The sequence below is a fragment of the Antechinus flavipes genome, chromosome 4 (assembly GCF_016432865.1).
Source record: "Antechinus flavipes isolate AdamAnt ecotype Samford, QLD, Australia chromosome 4, AdamAnt_v2, whole genome shotgun sequence".
In the NCBI taxonomy this organism is placed as follows: domain Eukaryota; kingdom Metazoa; phylum Chordata; class Mammalia; order Dasyuromorphia; family Dasyuridae; genus Antechinus; species Antechinus flavipes.
Window position 1 is genome coordinate 193,754,633 of NC_067401.1, and position 19,387 is coordinate 193,774,019.

The window sequence follows — 19,387 nt, forward strand, 5'->3', positions numbered from 1 at the left end:
TGTTGTGATTATTAATTTATATGCCTTCTGTCTTTTCTAATAGGCTTTTCTGAAATGTTCCTAATAGTAGTACATAAATGATAATGGACAGGAGACTGAAAAAAATGTATTAGTAATTTCTTTGCATTCTAACCGACTAGTTCTATCCTCGTTGTGGAGTTTTTGTTATAAATGGTGAAACAAACCAAAAGTGAGCATCCAAGTTTATGAGTATAAGAAAATGCGGATATCTTGCCCTGGGACAATATAATCCATGATATATATTGGCTTTTCCCAGCATTATTATATACTTTGTTTACTTAAGAAAGTCTATAGAGTATTGATATTTTATATAATATTCTTTATATTACAGAGTACTTCACCTGCTGCTCCCAGTGCCCATCATTCTTGGAACCAGACATTTGGTGGTGGTCAGAGCAACGTTAGCAACAGCCGTATCAGCCAGTACTTTGAGAAGTTTGATGTGAAGGAATCATCTTATCATCTGCTTATTTCACGCTTGGATCTACACATTTGTGATGACAGCCAGTCCCGGGAACCAGGTGGGATTTGGCACTAGGCATGAAAGCTCCAAATTATATAGATGACTTTAGTACAGGGGAAATGATCAGATAAGGTTAACTTCTCTGGGGACACAGAAGAGTGCTTTAACAGGATTTCGTGTTTAAGTTTTGCTTCCAATAAAATAACATATTGGGTTATAGAATATAGTTACATTTTATGGAATATGGTTACATTAGATTGATTTTATTTATTTATATGTGTGCACACATATATTCCTGTACACACTTTGGTTACTATACACTGTTAGCCCTGGGCTGTCCCTTGGAAATATCTTCCAAATGGTCACCCAACACTTTTCCTTTTCTCTTATTCTTAACCATGAGATAGAGTTTAGAGACTAGAAGTTTAGGAGAGAAAGAAAAAAAGGATCAGCTTCCATATTTCAGAATACTCTTTCATTCCCTTTTCTAAGTCCTACTTCTCCCTTTACAGCTTTCCACCCCCACCTCCATCTCCTATTCCAGTGCTCCAAGTTCAATACCCTATCCTGTTTTGGCCATCCAAAAGTTCCTCCTTCAATATCTTTCTTGCTTTTCTACAGTGATTCATGTTTCAAAGTTCTCTTTGCCACCATAAAATAAATACAGAAGCAAACATTTATTAAGTGCTTTTTGTGTAGAGAACACACAATCTTAGGTCTTGGGAGAGATTTTTTTTTTTTCATCTGGAACTGGTTTCATTGCTGTAGGGAGGTCCTTTGGAGAAAGTCTCTGGATCAGTGGAAAAATCTTTGCAACTTTTGGTCTTTAAGAACTGCTGGAGGCACTTAGATGTGAGGTGATTTGCTAAGGATCACATATTCATTATGTATCAGGTAGGACTTGAAATCGTTCTTCCTGTCAGGCTTGCAGCCTGGGGGTCATGATCTCCTGAAATAAGATAAGTTGCCTACCTTAAGGATCTCATTGTCTTTTTAGGAGAAAAATATACCAATGAATGTTGCTAGTAGTATTACATAATAAATGCTTTTTTTAACTGAGTTTTTTTTTTCCTTTTTCTCTTGGTATTGAGTATGAGGAATAATTTGATTAGTAGTCATTAAGCCCTACAAGTTGTGGATTCATAATTCAATTTAAAAAAAATCTTGGTGGGGATAGTTTTCTTGCTGTGTTATTATATTTTTATGTTCTTTAATTTTCATGTTATTTTTGTTTTGTGATTACACTGTTTTTTATACCTCAAGTACTCAAATAGATCTGTGACTCCATTGATTTAAGGAGTTTTTAACATTACTAAGATTACTAAGACATGACTGCCCATTCTGAAACATTCTGAAAAAAACATCAGAGTGCAAGTACTTCCCATGATTTCTTCCACCTTCCCACCTGTCATCTCTTGTCCTCAACACATGATGAACCTGTTTTCTTTTACTCTAATTAATTCCCTTGTGACATCTTTTATTTCTTCTTATTATTATTATAAATAATAATTATATAACATTATAATTATTACTAGGAATTCTTATTGGTTACTTGTTGCAGTATGTTTACATTTCTCCATCTTCCTTTTGTATAATATTATTGTTTCTTCTGCTGAAGAGAAAGTACTTTTGTTTTTATACCCTGCTGCTGCTTCAGTTTGCTTTGTTCACTTTCATCTACATATGTGTTGAGTGTTTGAGAAAAGCCAGACTTCCTTTTGCTTGGAAGGTGATTCTGAAAGCAGTGAATCAATCTTTGTATTTTAACTCTAAAGAAACTTTTTTTTTTTTTTTTTTTTTGAGGCAACTGGGGTTAAGTGACTTGCTCTTAGCTAGGAAATATTACACACAGCTAGGAAATATTAAGCGTCTGGGGCCAAATTTGATCTCAGGTCCTCCTCACTTCAGGGCTGGTGCAGGAAACATTTCTTTTAAAAAAGAAAGAAAGAAAGAAGCATTTCTACAACTTGAGTTCAAATAACTAAAATGAAATCAACAGTTTAAAAAAAAAACCCTCTCCTTTTCCCAAAATGTCTGCTTTCCTGATTTAAAAGAGAGATAGGACTAAGGAGTTTTTTATATTTGGAGTTCAGCAAAAAACTTAAATTCAGTTTTAATTACTATGGTGTGGGATTTATTTTCTTTAGCTAATTTCTAGCTTAGTAGAGGAGAAAGACTGATCAATAGTGTTAAGTACAGAAGAGAGGTGAAGGAGAATGAGAATTTCAAGAAAGGCCATTAGATCTGGCAACTAATAAATCATTAGTTTTCAAGAGGGCAGTTTGAGTGGAATGATAAAGTTGGAAGCCAGATTGTAAAGAGTAAAGACAGAAAGTGAATGCGCCTATTGTAGTTGGTTTTATCAAAGAATTTAGCTACAGAGGCAGAAGAAATATAGGACAGTAGTTAGTGGGTTTGGAATGATTAAGTAAGGTTTTTTTTTTTAGAATAGAGGAGACATGACCCCCGGCATTGTTAGAGACCCTTGTACACTGAAGTCTCATGGCATGCTTGTTTTAAGATGCACTAGTATTTTTTCCTAAGGTCAGCCTCAGTATTCAAGCTTCTGGTGGAAAGTGATGAAGAAGTGGAGAAAGGGTGTCTTTTCCCCCAATTTCTTCCTTAAATTTCTTCCTATTTCAATCTAGCTTCCCTTCAGATACCAAAGTGATTTTTCCAATGGGTTGACCAGGTCACCCCCCTACTCAATACTTTCTAATGGTTCCTTTTTACTCTAGCACCACTATAAGCTCCTCTGATATTCAAAGACTGACAACCTGCCCCCAACTCACCTTTTCATATTTATTATGTATTATTCTCTTTTACATACTCTTTGATCCAATTAAATTATTCTTATTGTTCTTTATACATTGTAGTGTGTATGCTGTAGTCTCTATGTCTTTGCAATTGGCTATCCATTATGTCCTCTCTCCTCATCTCTGCTCTTGTTTTTTTGTATCTTCATGCCTAGAAAAATGCCTGACACAAAGTAGACACTTTACAAAAGCTTATCAATTGATTGATGTAGGATAGGAATTAGAGGAAAGGAACACTTTCTTCCTCCACCCTTTCCCAGAGCCATACTTTCCTTGACCCTAAAATTCTTGGTTTGTTGAGCTGCTTATCATAAAATCATGCAATTTCTGATTTGGAAAGGATTTTGGTGGAAACCCAATCCATTCCATACTGGAAAAGAATTATAAATTTTTATTGTATAATTATTATAAATTATAATTTACCCCAATATAATCATCAAGTCAAGATTAAAGATCTATAATGAAAAGGATTCCCTTACTCAACTAGGGCAGCCATTTACACATTTGGAGAGCTTCAGTTTGATCTTGATTTTGCCCTCTGTAGTCAAATAGAATAAATCTAATTATCTTCCATATATCAATCTTTTAAATACTTGAAGGGAGATGTCATGAAGAAGAGCCTTTTTTTCTCCATATTTGATATACCCAGGTCCTTCACAACAGCCCTTAAATGGCATGAACTTGAGATCCTTTACCATTCTGGTTATTCCCTAAATGTTTTCCAGCTTATTAGAGCTCTTCCTCATAAGTGATTTCCCAAATGAAAACTAATACTCCAGATATAGTATCTTGAACTTAAAACATCAAAAAATGGCATAACACAGAAAAGGACTGTATTTTTTCATGAAATTGCTTTTTTAATGTATATGGTAAATTCTACATGTTATTTTTATAATTGTTGCTTGCCTCTTTCTATTTTCTTTTGTGCTTTTACAAAATTTATTCCATTGGTACCTCTTTTTTGGCATCACTACTTTTTGGAATTCTTTCCTTCCTAATCTTCAGATCAACATTAAGAGAATGAAGATCAGAGTAGAGAGTGGGGAAGAAGCTTATTTTTAACAAATAAGCACTCAAATGAATACACATTTTGGAAATGTCGAAAAGCCTAAGTCTGGAAGGCGGTAACATGTCACAAGTCCTCTGAACACATGGTTGTCATTGCATTGATCAGAGTTCTTAAGCCTATTATACTTTTGTTTTTATCTTTTCACTGTTCTTGTAACTTGGTTCAACTTGGTCTGTTCATCCTTCATCAATGCATATTAGTAAGGATTTTCTGAAATCAATCTTTCATCATTCTTATAATGATGTTACTTAACATTCTTATATCAATTTATTTCACCATTCCGCAGATTCTAGACATCCCTTAAGATTATAGTGATTTTCTTCTCTATTTCCCCTAGTTTGATTCTTCCTTCGGAATCAGTAAGGCTTTTTGCTTGTGAACATTCCCTTCATTTTACTATTTTTCCTTCTGTCACACCTTACTTATTCTTGATTGTTTGTTTCCCTGTTGAGTTTAATGTATTTCTACACCAAAACTAGTGTGTTCAACTATTCTTCATCTGTTTCAGATAAGACTGAATTCATCTTGTGCCTGATCTTTTTACTCTTTATTCCATATTTTATATCCTAATTATTATAGTAACATGTTTCACTCTTTTTCCTTTCTACCCTAGTTATTTCTTTGTTCCCTCTTGTCTTTCCCCTCCTAAAACTGTTAGAATACTATCAATATAATGTCTATTTTTTCTTATTTAATTCTTGGACCTTTTGATGACTTTAAGGTTCTAAAAGGAAATTGTCTTTTCTCCCTGTATTAGAATGTTCCCACTGCATCATCATGCAGTTGCTACCCTTCATGCAAATAAATAAACATTTTAGATTTCCCTGGACTTTTATATTTGTATTTAAAATTTTCTACTCAGTGCTGAGCTTGTCATCATAAATACCTGAAAGTCCTCTGTTCCATTAAAAATCCATCTCCTCTCTCTCCACCCCATCATAGTATTATATTCAATTTTGCAAGGTAAGTTATTCTTGGTTGTTAGTCTGTATCTTTTGCTTTTTGGAATGTTTTATTCCAAGATTTACTCTCATTTACGGTAGAGGCTTCCAGGCCTAATGTGAATCCCCATATCAATGGGAGCTCTGGATTTTAACTATGTTGTACTTAGAAAGTTTCATTTTGTTCTTTTCAGGAGGAGATTTGTGGATTCTTTACTTGGCTCTTTTATTCTAATAGATTTGAGCAGTTTTCATTTATGATTTCTTGAAACAGAATGTCTAAGCTTTTAGAAAAATAATTGCTTCCTTTGACTCTTTAAAATTTCAAGCTTTCCCTTGACTCTTGCAACAGGCTTTTTTTGATCTCCCTTCTTTCTAATTATTCTGCACATATCTTATCTATACATAATTGTTTAGATATAGTCTCCCTCAACTATGCTTAAGGCTATAAAACTATGCATATCCTTTGTCCTAGCAGTGCTACTTCTGAGTCTATATCCCAAGGAAATCATAAAGAAGGAAAAAGGACCCACATGTGCAAAAATGTTTGTAGTAGCTCTTTTTGTGGTAACAAAAAATCGGAACATGAGTAGATGCCCATCAACTGGGGAATGGCTGAATAAATTGTGGTATATAAATGTAATGGAATATTTTTGTTCTATAAAAAATGATGAACAAGCTGATTTTAGAAAGGTCTGGAAAGATTTATATGAACTGATACTGCATGAAACAAACAGAACTAGGAATACATTGTACACAATAACAGTAAGACTTGGTTCCTCTCAGTGGTTCAGTGATTCAAAGCAATTTTAATACACTTTGGACAAAAAAGTGCCATCTGCATCCAGAAAAAGAACTATGGAGATTGACTCTAAATCGACTTATGCTATTTTCACTTCTTTTTTCTGTTTCTTTTCTCTCTCCCATGGTTTTTTTTTTTTTTTTTTGTTATGGTTTTTCTCTCCCAACATGATTTATAAAATAATGTATATTAAAAATAAATTTAATTTTTAAAAAAAAGATTTTATCAAGTGCTGGATTTGGAGACAAAGGATCTATAAATTAAGGTGTTGGATTAGATAGCTTCTAAGACCCTTTCTAGCTCTAAATCTATGATTCCTGTTTGTTTTTAGAATTTCTTATCATTACAAAAGATCCAAAGCCCAAGAAAAAGGGAAAAAAATGAGAGTTCTAACTTTCTTGGACTTTTGGTTATGCCTATACTTCCAGTATTAGGGTATTGTGACAAAATGACATTACTAACATTTTTGTAGTTGGGGAAAATAATTCACACACACAAAAAAAAAAACAGGAAAAAATTGATTAATCCGAGTCATATAATGACACAGAGTATCAGTTGGAGAACCTGAGACTAGAAAGGGTCAGTGTCTCAATTTTTCCAGGTCATTCAAAAAATTTCTTTAATCTGCTCTAAGCCTAGGAAATTAGTAGATGGCTTTGAATCTCCTTCAAACAGCATTTTGGGTTTTTTGTGCCATCTTAAGCTAATAATCTATAATCTTCTCTTCCAGGGGACTCAGCAAACAGAGTTATGGGTGGTGCCATGCAACTTACCTTCCGGAAAATGGCCTTTGACTACTATCCTTTCCACTGGGCAGGTATGAACAGCTTGAACAGAGAAAGAATTAAAACATTACTAGTGGTATTACTCTCAGGTCAGAGAATAAATGTATTTGGGAGAATCTAGAGTTAGTTTATAATTTTTGTTAATCACAGGGATGTTTTAGATTTCCTCCTCAAGGAAGCATTTTACTGTTCTTCTAGAGATTTTGGTATAAATTATTCATTGGCAAAGAGTATTGAAAATTGGGAATGGTGAGGACTGTGTATGCTTTTTCAGTTAGACTTCATGCCCATCAAGATGAGATCTTAGCAAGGGTCTGGGGATTAGGATCTTGGATGCAGTGAGCCTTGGACAGATTCCTCAAGAACAAATTTAACAAAATTTCATTCATTACCATTACTTTGTATAGGGAACTGATAGGCTCTAACTTCATGGAACTTTTATAAAGGAAGATGACAAATGCACAGAAAACTATCATATATACTAATTCACGATAGTACATTAAAGAGGTACAAAGAAAGTACTATGTGAAATCTGAAGTGAAGGGAAAGACATTGTCTTCTGAGTAAATCAGAGGTGACTTCCTGGAGTAAGTAACACTTCATTTGGGTTTCAGAGACCAGCTTAGGGACTTCCAGCAATACAGTTAAGTAAAGTTTGCATTCAGTTTTCTTTTATCCCCTTAAGAATAAGGAATTCATCAAACTAAGCAAAAGAAAACAATTAAGAGAAAAATAAACTTTACACATTTTGTTGTCATGTAAAACAAAAATAGCAAAGGCTCATACTATAATTTTCTAGGTGGTTCCTGTTTCTGAGATCAGTCTTCCCCCTTTGCCCCTGGCCTAGTGTAAACTCCATATAGGGGCAGCTACAAAAAAACAAAAGGAGGCTGGTACTAACCCGATGGTAGACAGTTGTTAGTTGCAAAAAAAACCATTCATCAGTTAGAATGATATTTATAATTTATATAGGTTCCTGGTTTCAGTTTTTGCTTTATACACCTTTTCCTTAATCTCATTAGGGTAAATTTGGGGGAGACTATTTCACTCTTCAGGTAGACCCATATGAGTTAAATTCTTATAAGAAAAAGAGAAGATAGTGAGGAATGAGCAAAAACAGAAAAACTCTTAGTAACTATGAAGAAATATCATGAAGCAAGAGAAATTCATCCTAAAATTCTATTACACATGGCTAGAAAAAAAAAAAAAAACAGATCACATACCAAGAATCTCAGTGAATATAGCACCTCATTATAGGCAACTAGGTGGAACAGTGAATAGTGCATTCAACCTGAGTTAGGAGGACGTAAGTTCAAATCTAGCCTCAAATATTTTCTACCTCTATAACTCTAAGCAAGTCACTTAACTTGTTGTCTGGGTTTTCTCATCTGTAAAATGGGGATATTATTAATATAAATAACAAGAAAAGAATGTCTGAAAGAAGCAAGTATATTTATCAGCAAAAGGAAATAAATTGCCCCCAAGCATAACTTATTTTGTGAATGATTTAGGTGGTAATAGATTTGACAACTTTTAAGCATTTTTGTTAAGAAAACCAGATCTGGGCAGTCTTTCAAAAAACAAACACTTTGGACAAAATTTTTTTTAAGAAAGAAATACAAATTTGAACCACTTAAAAGGTGTGATGAACACCGTGTATACATTTTGGAAAAGACTGAAGAGGTCTTTGCAATCCTATTCTTTGTAATAGATAAACAGTATACAAAGAAACTTTATGCTCAAGAGCTTAAAAAATATTAAAAAGCTAAATAGGAGAGAACTTACTATTTCTTGTAATTGAGGTGCCACAGGTAAAAATTACTCAGCCAGAGATAGCAAAGTGAGAATCTCATAAATGAACCATACTCTTATTCGGGATGGGTAAAGAAAGGCTTAAAAATTTCATAGCAATAGAAAGCATAGTATCAGAGAGTTGATAATCTTAGTGGAATAAAATTGAGGAACTAGTTGCCTCCTTTAAAGGAGAGCAAAGCATAGTGATTTACCTCTAAGCTGAAAGAAAAGAGGGAAAAGGAAAAATCTAGTTCAGATTGTTCTAAGCAATATAATCTTTAGCTACCTAATGTTGGTTTATCTTTTTTTCTTTCTTGTCTTTTCTAAAGAAAGAGAATTGTGAGAAGAAATATTAAAACAAAATTTTATGGAAAGAAAAGCAAACTTAATCAAAATTTCACATAAGTGGAATAAATTCACTATAAAATAGATACAGAATAGATTAGAAAGCAAAATCCAACAATTGATAAATATAAGAAACTCACTTAAAATATTAATATTCAAAGTTAACATGAATGGTTAGTGTGGTATTTATTACATCGAATCTGAATCCAAAAAAAGTATGGCTATCATCTCAAAAAAGACAACAGTAAAATAGATGTGAAAATAGACATAGTGGTGTCGAAGAATAGCTTTTTTTATGGGATGTAGCTTGGAAATAAAAGAAAATAAAGATTCCTTGACCTGGATGTTTTGATGAAAACTTGTTGCTTGTCTTTTTTATAGGAGAGAATTGTAGGCACTGGGTAAGGCACTGTGAGGCCATGGAGACCCGAAGTCAGTGGGCTCAGAAACTGGTAACCGAATTTCAAAGCATGATAGAAAAATGGAATGAAGAGGCAGATCTCAAATCTTCTTTGCACCTGGGTACAGACTTACCTATCCACAAGAAGGCAGGTGGGTTATGAGGATAATTGCTTTAGCCTATTTATTTGCTTCTACAAGCTAGTGGAGTTGGAAAAATAAGTTGCCTGATTCAATCTAATACTTCTGGAAAATGGCATCCAACTTAATCCCCAGAAAGGGCATTTTATAACTAAAAACTTTTATAACTAAAAGCTTCATTCCTCTGTAGAGAGAACTATAATAGCAAAAAGAAGATTACCATGACTTTTCATCCAGTTGATTATCTTGTTCTTAGGTGGAATGTGTAATGTTCTGATTAGCTTTCTGGAGGTCTTGGGACCAGCCTTGGTCTCAGCAGAATAATCATCACAAGAATAGTAAGGGATAAAGTCCAAAGTCTTTATTATCTCCTTCACAGTCTTCTCCTTCTCCTAGTGCTGGGCTAGCTTTCTGGTGACCCTCTGTGGTGGGTCTTAGTTTCAGTGGAGGAATGCAGGAGGCAGGAGAGCCACCAGGATGGTGGTCAAGTCTTCTCTCTCAAAGTGTAGGAGGCAGGAGAGTCACCACAAGGCTGATCAAAGATGGAACTTCTGTGGCTGACTTTGTCCTCAGTTTAAATACTCTTATTATAAGTACATCATCATAGATGTCAATCTTGTAAAATAGGTGTCAACTTGTAAAACTATACTAAGTACTAAGTACATGTAAACTAGAGTCATTATCTTAATTCTACTGAGTTAACATGTTGTTTTAGGATTAAATCAATCATACTGAACTAGAGAACTCACATGTTAAACTAGATAACTATTGTCTTATCAATTCCACTGAGTTAACACCTTGTTGTAGGATTAAATCAATCATACTGAGCTTTAAGTATTTTTCTCCAGAGTTCCTGCCCTTTACATCTCCTTCTTTCTTTTGTTTTAGAACATAGGTGGTCATACCCTCCCTGACTTCTCAGGGAGGTAAGAACCCCAAAAAGGAGGTGATCACACCCTCCCTAATGTCTCAGCAAGGGAGGTGAAAACACCAAAGGCAAATGGGGAGTCAAATCAGATTTTGTTAGTAGGTTTCTGAAGGGTCTCACTTGAAACAGGTATACAAAAATCCATCAACATGGGAGGTATTTCACAAACACATAGTAATATAACAGAGGCTAGTAGTGATATAACAAACAACATGAATCAGCATGAGGAATTATACATGTCCATAAGTCCTAGAAATAGTCCAAAACCAATCTATTGTCCATTACTTCATATGTCAAGGAATATAATGATTCCTGCAAGTTTTGAAGTCTTGTATCAGTCTTATCATGTCTCAGGGAATTCAATGATTGCTGCTGGTTTTGAAGTTCTGCAACAGTCTTATCAACAACTTTTGATGTTCATGTGTCAATTGCCATACACATTGGCTTAACAGTCATGCTTTTTCAGTGACACATGTAGTCAGAGATGGGACCACCCGATGTTTCTTGTGTTTTCTCCTTTGTGTAGTCCTATTATAATTCTTCTACAAACTTCATTAACATTTTCTCTCACAAGTTGTTTTATCATTATTCCTGTTGCTGCATTTTCACCAATAGTTCATGGCAGCTGTCTGCAGACATCTCACAAAATCAGCAAAGGGTTCGGTTGGGCTTTGTACTCTTTTCACGAAGGCTTCCCCTTTATCTTGTTTTCCTGATAGGGTGCCCCATGCTTTGATAGTGAAGTACCCAGGCAAGAGAAAAACAGGGCAGCCAAAATAATGAAGTTTTAAGACCGTTTATCGCTAGCTAGTGACTGAACCCCAATACCAACATTGGAGGGGTCAGTAATAAGTGGCGTCAGGGCCATATATTTATAGAAAGAAGAGAGAGACATCAAAATGTTTCTTGATACATTTGTCATAATAAAGGAATTTCTATTCTAAACAGGAGGCAAAAAGTTATCACTCTTTAAGGGGGTCATTCTGAAGCAGCAGCAAGCATCATTTCTTTAAGCTTATCAGGTTGTCAAGGTCTCAAGAGTCTCAGGACAGTACATCTGGGTTGTTAAAAATACCATCTGCATTAGGGAGTGAAGAACTGGTAATAAACTTCTGACTACAAAGATTCAAGATTATGTTTCTCGTGGTCCCATTTTGGGGTGCTTTTCCACTTCAATAGCAGCAGCAGCAATTTGCTCATATGCTATCAAAGAGTAATTAATCTGACTAAAGTGTCTGCATACTGACTTATACCTGCTAGTTGATCAAAGGTGATTGGTATATTAACTCGAGTCAGTTTGCCTATTTTGTTGGTCTTGTATTCTACATAGTTCATTATACTCCAAAAGCCACAAGTTTTGTCCTTACTATAGATTTCCAATCACTAGGGATTAAAATTTCATAAGCCAAATTCTCTAAAACCATCTTAACATAAGACGATGTGGCCCCATAAAGAATGCAGGCCTTTTTCAGATCTTTGATAATTTCCAGATCAAAAGAAGTGTATCTTCTCCTTTCTTAATTTGAAGAGTCAAACTCTTGAATAACAGGATATGCTTCTATTCTTAAATCAGATATATTCTGTCTTCTTTTTTTTAGCTTTAACTAGTGCTTTTTGTAATCTTGTCATAGAGGGTGGACAAAGCTGCTTCTTGGGTGGTGCTTATTGTGTCACTGCCCCTTCTTCACCCATGAAGGATTAATTGAAGAGGTCAGGGGATGGGGAATGTCCTAATGGTTCCTACTGTGAAGCACCACATTTCTTGATTTCATCAGCATTGTACTTAACTCCTTTCTTGTCTAATTCTTCATGTTTTTTAGCTGTTTTGTCAGCATCCCCCTCCTGCTTTTTCTCCTTTTTCTTTATTTTAAAATTCGTGGGATTCCTTAAGGTCAATTGTATTAAGTTATATATATAGAATGTTTCTTTAGGAATTGAATCAGGACCATTATCATTGTAATATTCAGTTAGTTGCTCTCCTACTATATCTGGCTCTAATTTTTCTTCCTTAGAGAACCAAGGAGATGTGTACTGTAAAGGTTTTAAGAGTTCATTGATTTGCTTCCAAGTTACAATCAAACCTTGTTTTTTATTATTAGCTTAACTATGCATTTTACACACTTCCCTTGGGTTGGGGAAGGCTCTTTTCTAAGCATTTGTCCCATTTCAGCTGAAACAATAGTTTAACCCTTAAAATTTCCTGCTTGTCTATTTTTGTACTCACCCTAATTTCCAGGTCATGGAGACTTTTCCACTGAACTCAGGATCCTGTCAGTCTGGACTGCTGAGTGTAAATCCTTAGCCCCACGGTGGGCACCAAAGGAACGAGTTCTCTGATGCTTTTAGAGGTTTTTTCTTCCATGCCCAGCATGAAAATCTTTGGGATTTTAACTTCCTTGTGGTATTTATCATTTTGGCTAACCTTATATGACTCTCCCTTCTCCTCTACTCTGTCCTCAAACTTCCTGTTACTGTTTTGCAGAATCTTTCTCCAGTCCCCAGAAGACCCCCCTAGAGAAGAACTCATTACACAGCTGCCAGACTGTTCCCACTCCACATTGGCCCCCTGCCTGGAACCGATTGCGCTCTAGTTGTTTGGTGGTACGTGTGGATGACCTAGATGTTCACCAGGTAAGGGTTCAGAGATAGCCTATGATATAGCTGCTAGACAGGTGTCATATTTACAAATAGGCATAAGGGAGATCACTGTAAGAGGGTGGTATTGTTGAGAGGTGAGCCCCAACAATGATGCAAGTCCCCAGGCCAGTGTTGCAAATTTTTGCGAAAGAATTCACAGTCCCAATCTCTGAGCGAGGTTTTTTGGCAAAAATGGGTTTATGTTCACTGAGAAATGATTTCCCTTAGTGGACTGCTTCCTGATTAAGAAGACAGCAAAGCTTTGGGTACAGAATCTTGTTTTTTATTAACCTTCTATGGTTTGGAGCTAGGGAGTGATTAGGGGCTTATTTCCATTCCAAATCAATAAAGAGTGGTGATTGTTTCCCAGGCCAAAGTGATTCCCAGATCAATTGGGAAGTGGGAGATTCCCATGGGAACCAGATAGGAGGGTGGGGATCGTTTTTAGGAATTTCCCTAGGCCAGATGGCCCACCCTTCACAAAGATCAGGGAGACACAGTGTCCTTTACATCATTCCCCTCTCAAGCAGTCATCCCCAATTCATTTGGGGCAAAGGGACAAAGGTCTCATCTTCTGGAGCTGCTTCAAGCTGACAAGGGCTATAGAGCTGTCCCTATTTTCAATAGGGGTTCAGACCAGAAGGTAAAGGGTGAGATTTGAAGATGGCAGCAGCAGCATAGAGGGAATATTGTGTGTCCAAGTCAGTTGTCCCATGATGTCCCATGATCTTCACACTGAACAAGTGGTTGGAAGTTTGTAGCTTGAAGCCTGGCGGAAACAAATCTCACAAGCAGATTAAAAGTGGGGTGGCACTTTTGGTGGTGGTGGTAACGACATTTGGGAATGGGGCTTTTGCAAATAATACATCAGGTCCCATCTATGGGTTGCCTTGAGGATGCTGATGGCCCACCCAACAATTCTGAATGGCCCTACTGCCCACAGAGCTCCTTAGACTGAAAGGTCAAGAAGTTAACTACTGACAGGGGCCACAGAATAACATCAAGAAAGTTGGAGAACTTCATAGAATTCCCAATTCCTCTATTTTTATCCACCTGCATTTTTTATTTCCTTCACAGGTTAATTATACTCTATTTCAAGGTCTGATTCTTCTTGTACAGCAAAATAACTGTATGGACATGTATACATATATTGTATTTAACTTATACTTTAACATATTTAACATGTATTGTTCTACCTGCCATCTGGGGGAGGGGAAAAGTTGGAGCTCCTGACAACCCCAAACCTTCCCAAGTGTTAGAGTTGTCCCATTCTATTCTATAGATTAGACAACAGAGGCAAGAGGAGGCTTACTTTAGCGAGGAGGATATAAAATTTCGTGGATCTCCATAGCAGGCCACCAAATTTTGAGGGGTGAGAGAGACCCTAACAGTGATGAAAGTCTCCAGGCCAGTATTGCAGGTTTTTGCAAAAGAATTCACAGTTGCAATCTCCGAATGAGGTTTTTGGCAAAAATGGGTTTCTTTTCACCGAGGAAACTGTTTCCCTCAGTGGGCTGTTTCCTGATTAGGAAGATAGCAAAAGTTTGGGTATAGAATCTTGTTTTTTTTATTAGCCTATGGTTGGGGCTAGGGAGAGATTAGGGGCTAATTTCCAGATCAATAAAGCCTGGTGATTGTTTCCCAGACCAAAGTGATTCCTAGATCAATTGGGAAGTGGGAAATTCCTGTGAGAACCAGATAGCTTTCTCAGAGCTGAGACATTCAGGTGGGTGGGGAGCAATTTTATGACTTTCCCCCACCTTCCACAAAGATCAAGAGACACAGTGTCCTATTACATCAGTATGAAAAAAGCTTTGCGAATTTCATGTTTTGCCTATTCTTTGGGAAGTTGGGTGTGCCTTTCTGAATCTTATTGCTAAAGCTTTTTTTTGTTGGTGGATTTTCCTGTATATCTTGTTGCTACACATTTACTGAGACAAAAAAAAAAATTTATTAGACTATTATTAGTAAACATTCAACATCTGTATTAGATTTGACTGAATTGAAATAGTGAAAATTGACTTACACATCATTTCTATGAGAGCATATCTAAAATGTTACTCTCTGTGGCAGACTTTTGTCCTTCATAAACAAGGATAGCAGAGATATTTACTTTGTTTCACAAGCCAAGCTCAGTTTTCTTTTGAATTTTGCTATCAGTATTAATATTAGTTCCTGATGACTTAGGTTTCTACAGCTGGGCAACCAAGGAAGAAGCCATCTACCCTTCTTTCATGCAACCGAAAACTTGGCAATCTTCCCACTCAGATATCTGCCATTCATATTGAATTTACAGAGTATTACTTTCCGGATAATCAGGAATTCCCGGGTAAGCAGTTCAACCTGAAGATGAAGGGTCATCTTGCAAGAGTGCATTTGGTCCCTTTCTCCTTTTATTTATTTATTTTTTTGTGTGTTGTGTCCCCTATTCCTATCATTGTCTTATGTTTTGTCTTTTTATATCTGTTAGAGATATGTTCCTTGTACACATTATCTTGTTTTATGGCTGAAAATAGTTGCATGAGTTGACTTCTACATCTTGCACTCCAAATTTGATAATCTTAATCTAGGTAGACTCTCTTTTCCTAATTTCAAATTGGATATTATCTTTAATAAAGAATATCTAACCATATCTGTAGTGCTGAAAATTGTTTCTTTCCTATTTTCCAGTTCCCTGTCCCAATCTCTATGTGCAGCTGAATGGCCTAACCTTCACCCTAGATCCCATCAGTTTGCTTTGGGGAAACCTCTTCTTACTGGATTTATACCGCAGCCTGGAACAGTTCAAGGCCATCTACAAACTTGAGGATTCAAATCAACACGATGAACATGTGGATGTCCTGATGGACACCTTCCAGTTAAAGGTAGAAATAAAAGTAAAATTTTAGTCCTTTATTCTCAACTATTGCTCTCCATTGACCACAGATCCTGGGTTCATTCTGGTCTGTTCACTTAGTGAAAGCAGTATAACATACTGGAGGACAGCACTAAATTTGGAATCAGGACCTGAATTCAAATCTAAGTTCTGCTATTTATTACTTATATGATCTTGGGCAAAATGGATCCTAATGGGCCTAAGTTTCTTCATTTGTCAAGTGAGTGTAGGGTGGATTAAATCATCTTTAAGATCTTTTTTAATTTTAGTAGTACATTGTCTATTTATGATCCTGGGACACAGGTGAATAAGCATAGTCTGCTGACAGCATGGATGGCTTCTTTATATTTTAGTCTTGCTTGGAGTTAAGGTGACTAGATGGCCATTGTGAAATATATCTCACTCTCTTTATACAGTTGAACTTCCCCCTGGAGAAAAAAGAATTGGCTTCCTTGCATCGACCACAAGCCCTTGTTATCTCCACTTCTGCCATGACTGCCACTAATACACGCCATGCTCTGCATTGTAGTTGTACAGACCTCCAGAATATCTTTCGTAGCTTTGCTGCTACTGAGTTCTTTCATTCCAACTATTCTCATTTTCCCAAAGTCCCAGGTGGATTCAGCCTCCTCCACATGCTTTTCCTACATCATGCCTTCCAAATGGACTCCCATGCCCCTCAGCTCAGTACTCTCCTTCCTCAGAGGGATCTGGCCTCCCAAGACCTCTGGTCAATCTACTTCACCCAAATATCTCTGGACTTTGAAGGCACAGAGAACTTCAAAGGACATGCATTGAACTTTGTAGCTCCTTTCCCCTTATCCATATGGATTTGTCTGCCTATCTGCTGGCAGCAAGCCCAGGCACGGAAACTGCTGTTGGTCAGGGAGGGGAAGATGAAACCATCAGCCAGTTTTGGCAGTACTGTCCAGCCCATGTTTCTTGCCCCAGAGTCTGGATCTCATCAGAGGTCCAAGACAGAATGTGATCTGAAGAGTCTTTCTGGACTTCCTGAAGTCATTAATGTTCTGAGAGAAGGTAATCGAGGTATGGACAGCAAAGGACCCACAATGGAAATGGAGGCTACAGCAGATGTCCATATGTTAATACACTCTTCTTCTCATGTTCGTGTGAGGTTGAACCACTACCAGTACTTGGCTCTGCTCCGACTGCAGGAAGCACTTCAGAGTCTTCAGGAGCAGTTGGCTCAGGACACTCAAGCTATGACTGGATCTCCTTTGCCACGCCAGACAGTTTGCATTGGGATCCTGTTCCCTAGCACTGAGATAGCCTTACTCATGCCCCCAACCACTTCCACTGCAGAGGCTGGCTCTGCAGGCTCAGAGACCACTAGTCTCATAGATTCAGAGCTCTCTCCTTCAGAGGATAGGGAGCTGAAATCTGATGCTTCCTCAGATAGGGGTCCATTAAGCCCAACAAAGGTCCTAGAAGACAGTGGCATTGAAAACCTGCGTACTTTACAGGATAGAGCAGATCCCTCCCATAGTAACGGAATACTGCAGGACCAGGACAACTCTTCACAGCTGGGAGACAAAGCCCATGAGGAAGAGGTCCATAAATCCATGGAATCCTCACAGATTAAAAGACTGAGGAAAACCCAGGTTTCTAATCCATCTGACATACTGCAACGGGTGGTGAGTAGGGACACATTTCTGAGTGCTCAGGGTGAGGCACACCCTGTAAAGAACATCGAGGAAGAGTTGGCCAGTGCTATACATTTGACCAAGGATGCAACCAAGGAAGCCCTTCACACCACTATGGACCTTACCAAGGAAGCCGTGTCATTGACCAAAGATGCCTTTAACTTAGGCAAAGATCGGATGGCCTCCACAGTACACAAAATGTTATTCCTTCCTCCAGTCAAGTGAGTATTGTCTCCTTCCTTTAGGAGCTCTCATATCCCCTCCCTTTCTTCTAAACCTTAGGCTCCAGAACTGTCCTTATGTGCACCTTAAAATGGGAAACAACAGATCTGTTATGCAGAAAGTTGCATAACAATACAAGGTAAGGAGTTGTTTTTTAGGCTACTCATGTTACTAACAATAGAAATGGCAATATACAAAAAGTATATGCCAGTTGGAGAGCTTATCATTAGTGCCACATTTAGTTCTGTGAAGCAGAGGGAGCATAAGTATTTTCTGCATACAAAGTACTAGAAAGGTCACTTGGGCTTTATGTTATTTCATAGATTATATAAAAAGAATTAATTTTTTTATTATAATGAACTGAACAAACACCAATAATTAAGCTTTTTCTTATGCAAAGAAGAATAGAAAAGGAATGGACATGAAACAATGACTCTCCATCATGTACATCAGTTCTGTTCAGATTTTTAAGGCTTAATATTTAACATGTTAGTCCCAAAGCTGTCATGGTTGTCTGTGCTTCCCTCTGAATCTTCTTTTCCAATTCTTGGTATGTCTTTTTTTTTCCCTTTTTTAAAAATTATATAGCTTTTAATTTACAAGGTATATGCATGGGTAATTTTTCAGCATTGACAGTTGCGAAACCTTTTGTTCCAACTTTTCCCCTTCTTCCCCCTACCTACTCCCCCATATGGCAGGTTGAGCAATACATATTAAATATGTTAAAATATAAATCAAATACAACTTATGTATACATGTCCTAACAGTTATTTTGCTGTACAAAAAGAATCGGACTTTGAAATAGTGTACAATTAGCCTGTAAAGGAAATAAAAAATGTAGGTGGACAAAAATAGGGGGATTGGGAATTCTAGTAGTGGTTCATAGTCATCTCCCAGAGTTCTTTCCCTGGGTGTAGCTGGTTCAGTTCACTACTGCTCCATTGGAACTGATTTGGTTCATCTCATTGTTGAAGAGAGCCACGTCCATCAGAATTGATCATCATGTAGTATTGTTGTTGAAGTATATACTGATCTCCTGGTCCTGCTCATTTCACTCAGCATCAGTTCATGTAAGTCTCTCCAGCCTCTCTAAAATCATCCTGTTGGTCATTTCTTACCAAATAATAATATTCTATAAATATACCACAATTTATTCAGCCATTCCCCAATTGATAGGCATCCGCTCAATTTCCTGTTTCTGGCCACTCCAAAGAGACCTGCCACAAACATTCGTGCACATACAGGTCCCTTTCCCTTCTTTAAGATCTTTTTGGGATATGAGCCCAGTAATATCACTGCTGGGTCAAAGGATATGCACAATTTGATAACTTTTTGAGCATAGTTCCAAATTGCTCTCCAGAATGGCTGGATGTATTCACAAATCCACCAACAATGTATCAGTGTCCCAGTTTTTCTTGGTATGTCTTAATTTGGCATCATTCTAGTTTCTTTTATGTATTTAATATTTTAAAGTATTCAGAGTAA

At 36.9% G+C, this 19,387-nt stretch overlaps 1 protein-coding gene across 2 annotated transcripts in view; it reads left to right on the forward strand.

Annotated features, from left to right (window-relative positions):
* The window catches only part of BLTP3A (bridge-like lipid transfer protein family member 3A), a 72,871-nt gene that overhangs the window by 38,871 nt on the left and 14,613 nt on the right, over positions 1–19,387 (forward strand). For both annotated transcript variants that reach the window (XM_051996430.1, XM_051996431.1), the window contains exons 8-14: positions 353–542; positions 6,843–6,929; positions 9,418–9,588; positions 12,987–13,135; positions 15,329–15,470; positions 15,812–16,005; positions 16,433–17,901. In XM_051996430.1, the coding sequence (XP_051852390.1) occupies positions 353–542; positions 6,843–6,929; positions 9,418–9,588; positions 12,987–13,135; positions 15,329–15,470; positions 15,812–16,005; positions 16,433–17,901 (2,402 nt within the window). The remainder of the gene's footprint in view (positions 1–352; positions 543–6,842; positions 6,930–9,417; positions 9,589–12,986; positions 13,136–15,328; positions 15,471–15,811; positions 16,006–16,432; positions 17,902–19,387) is intronic.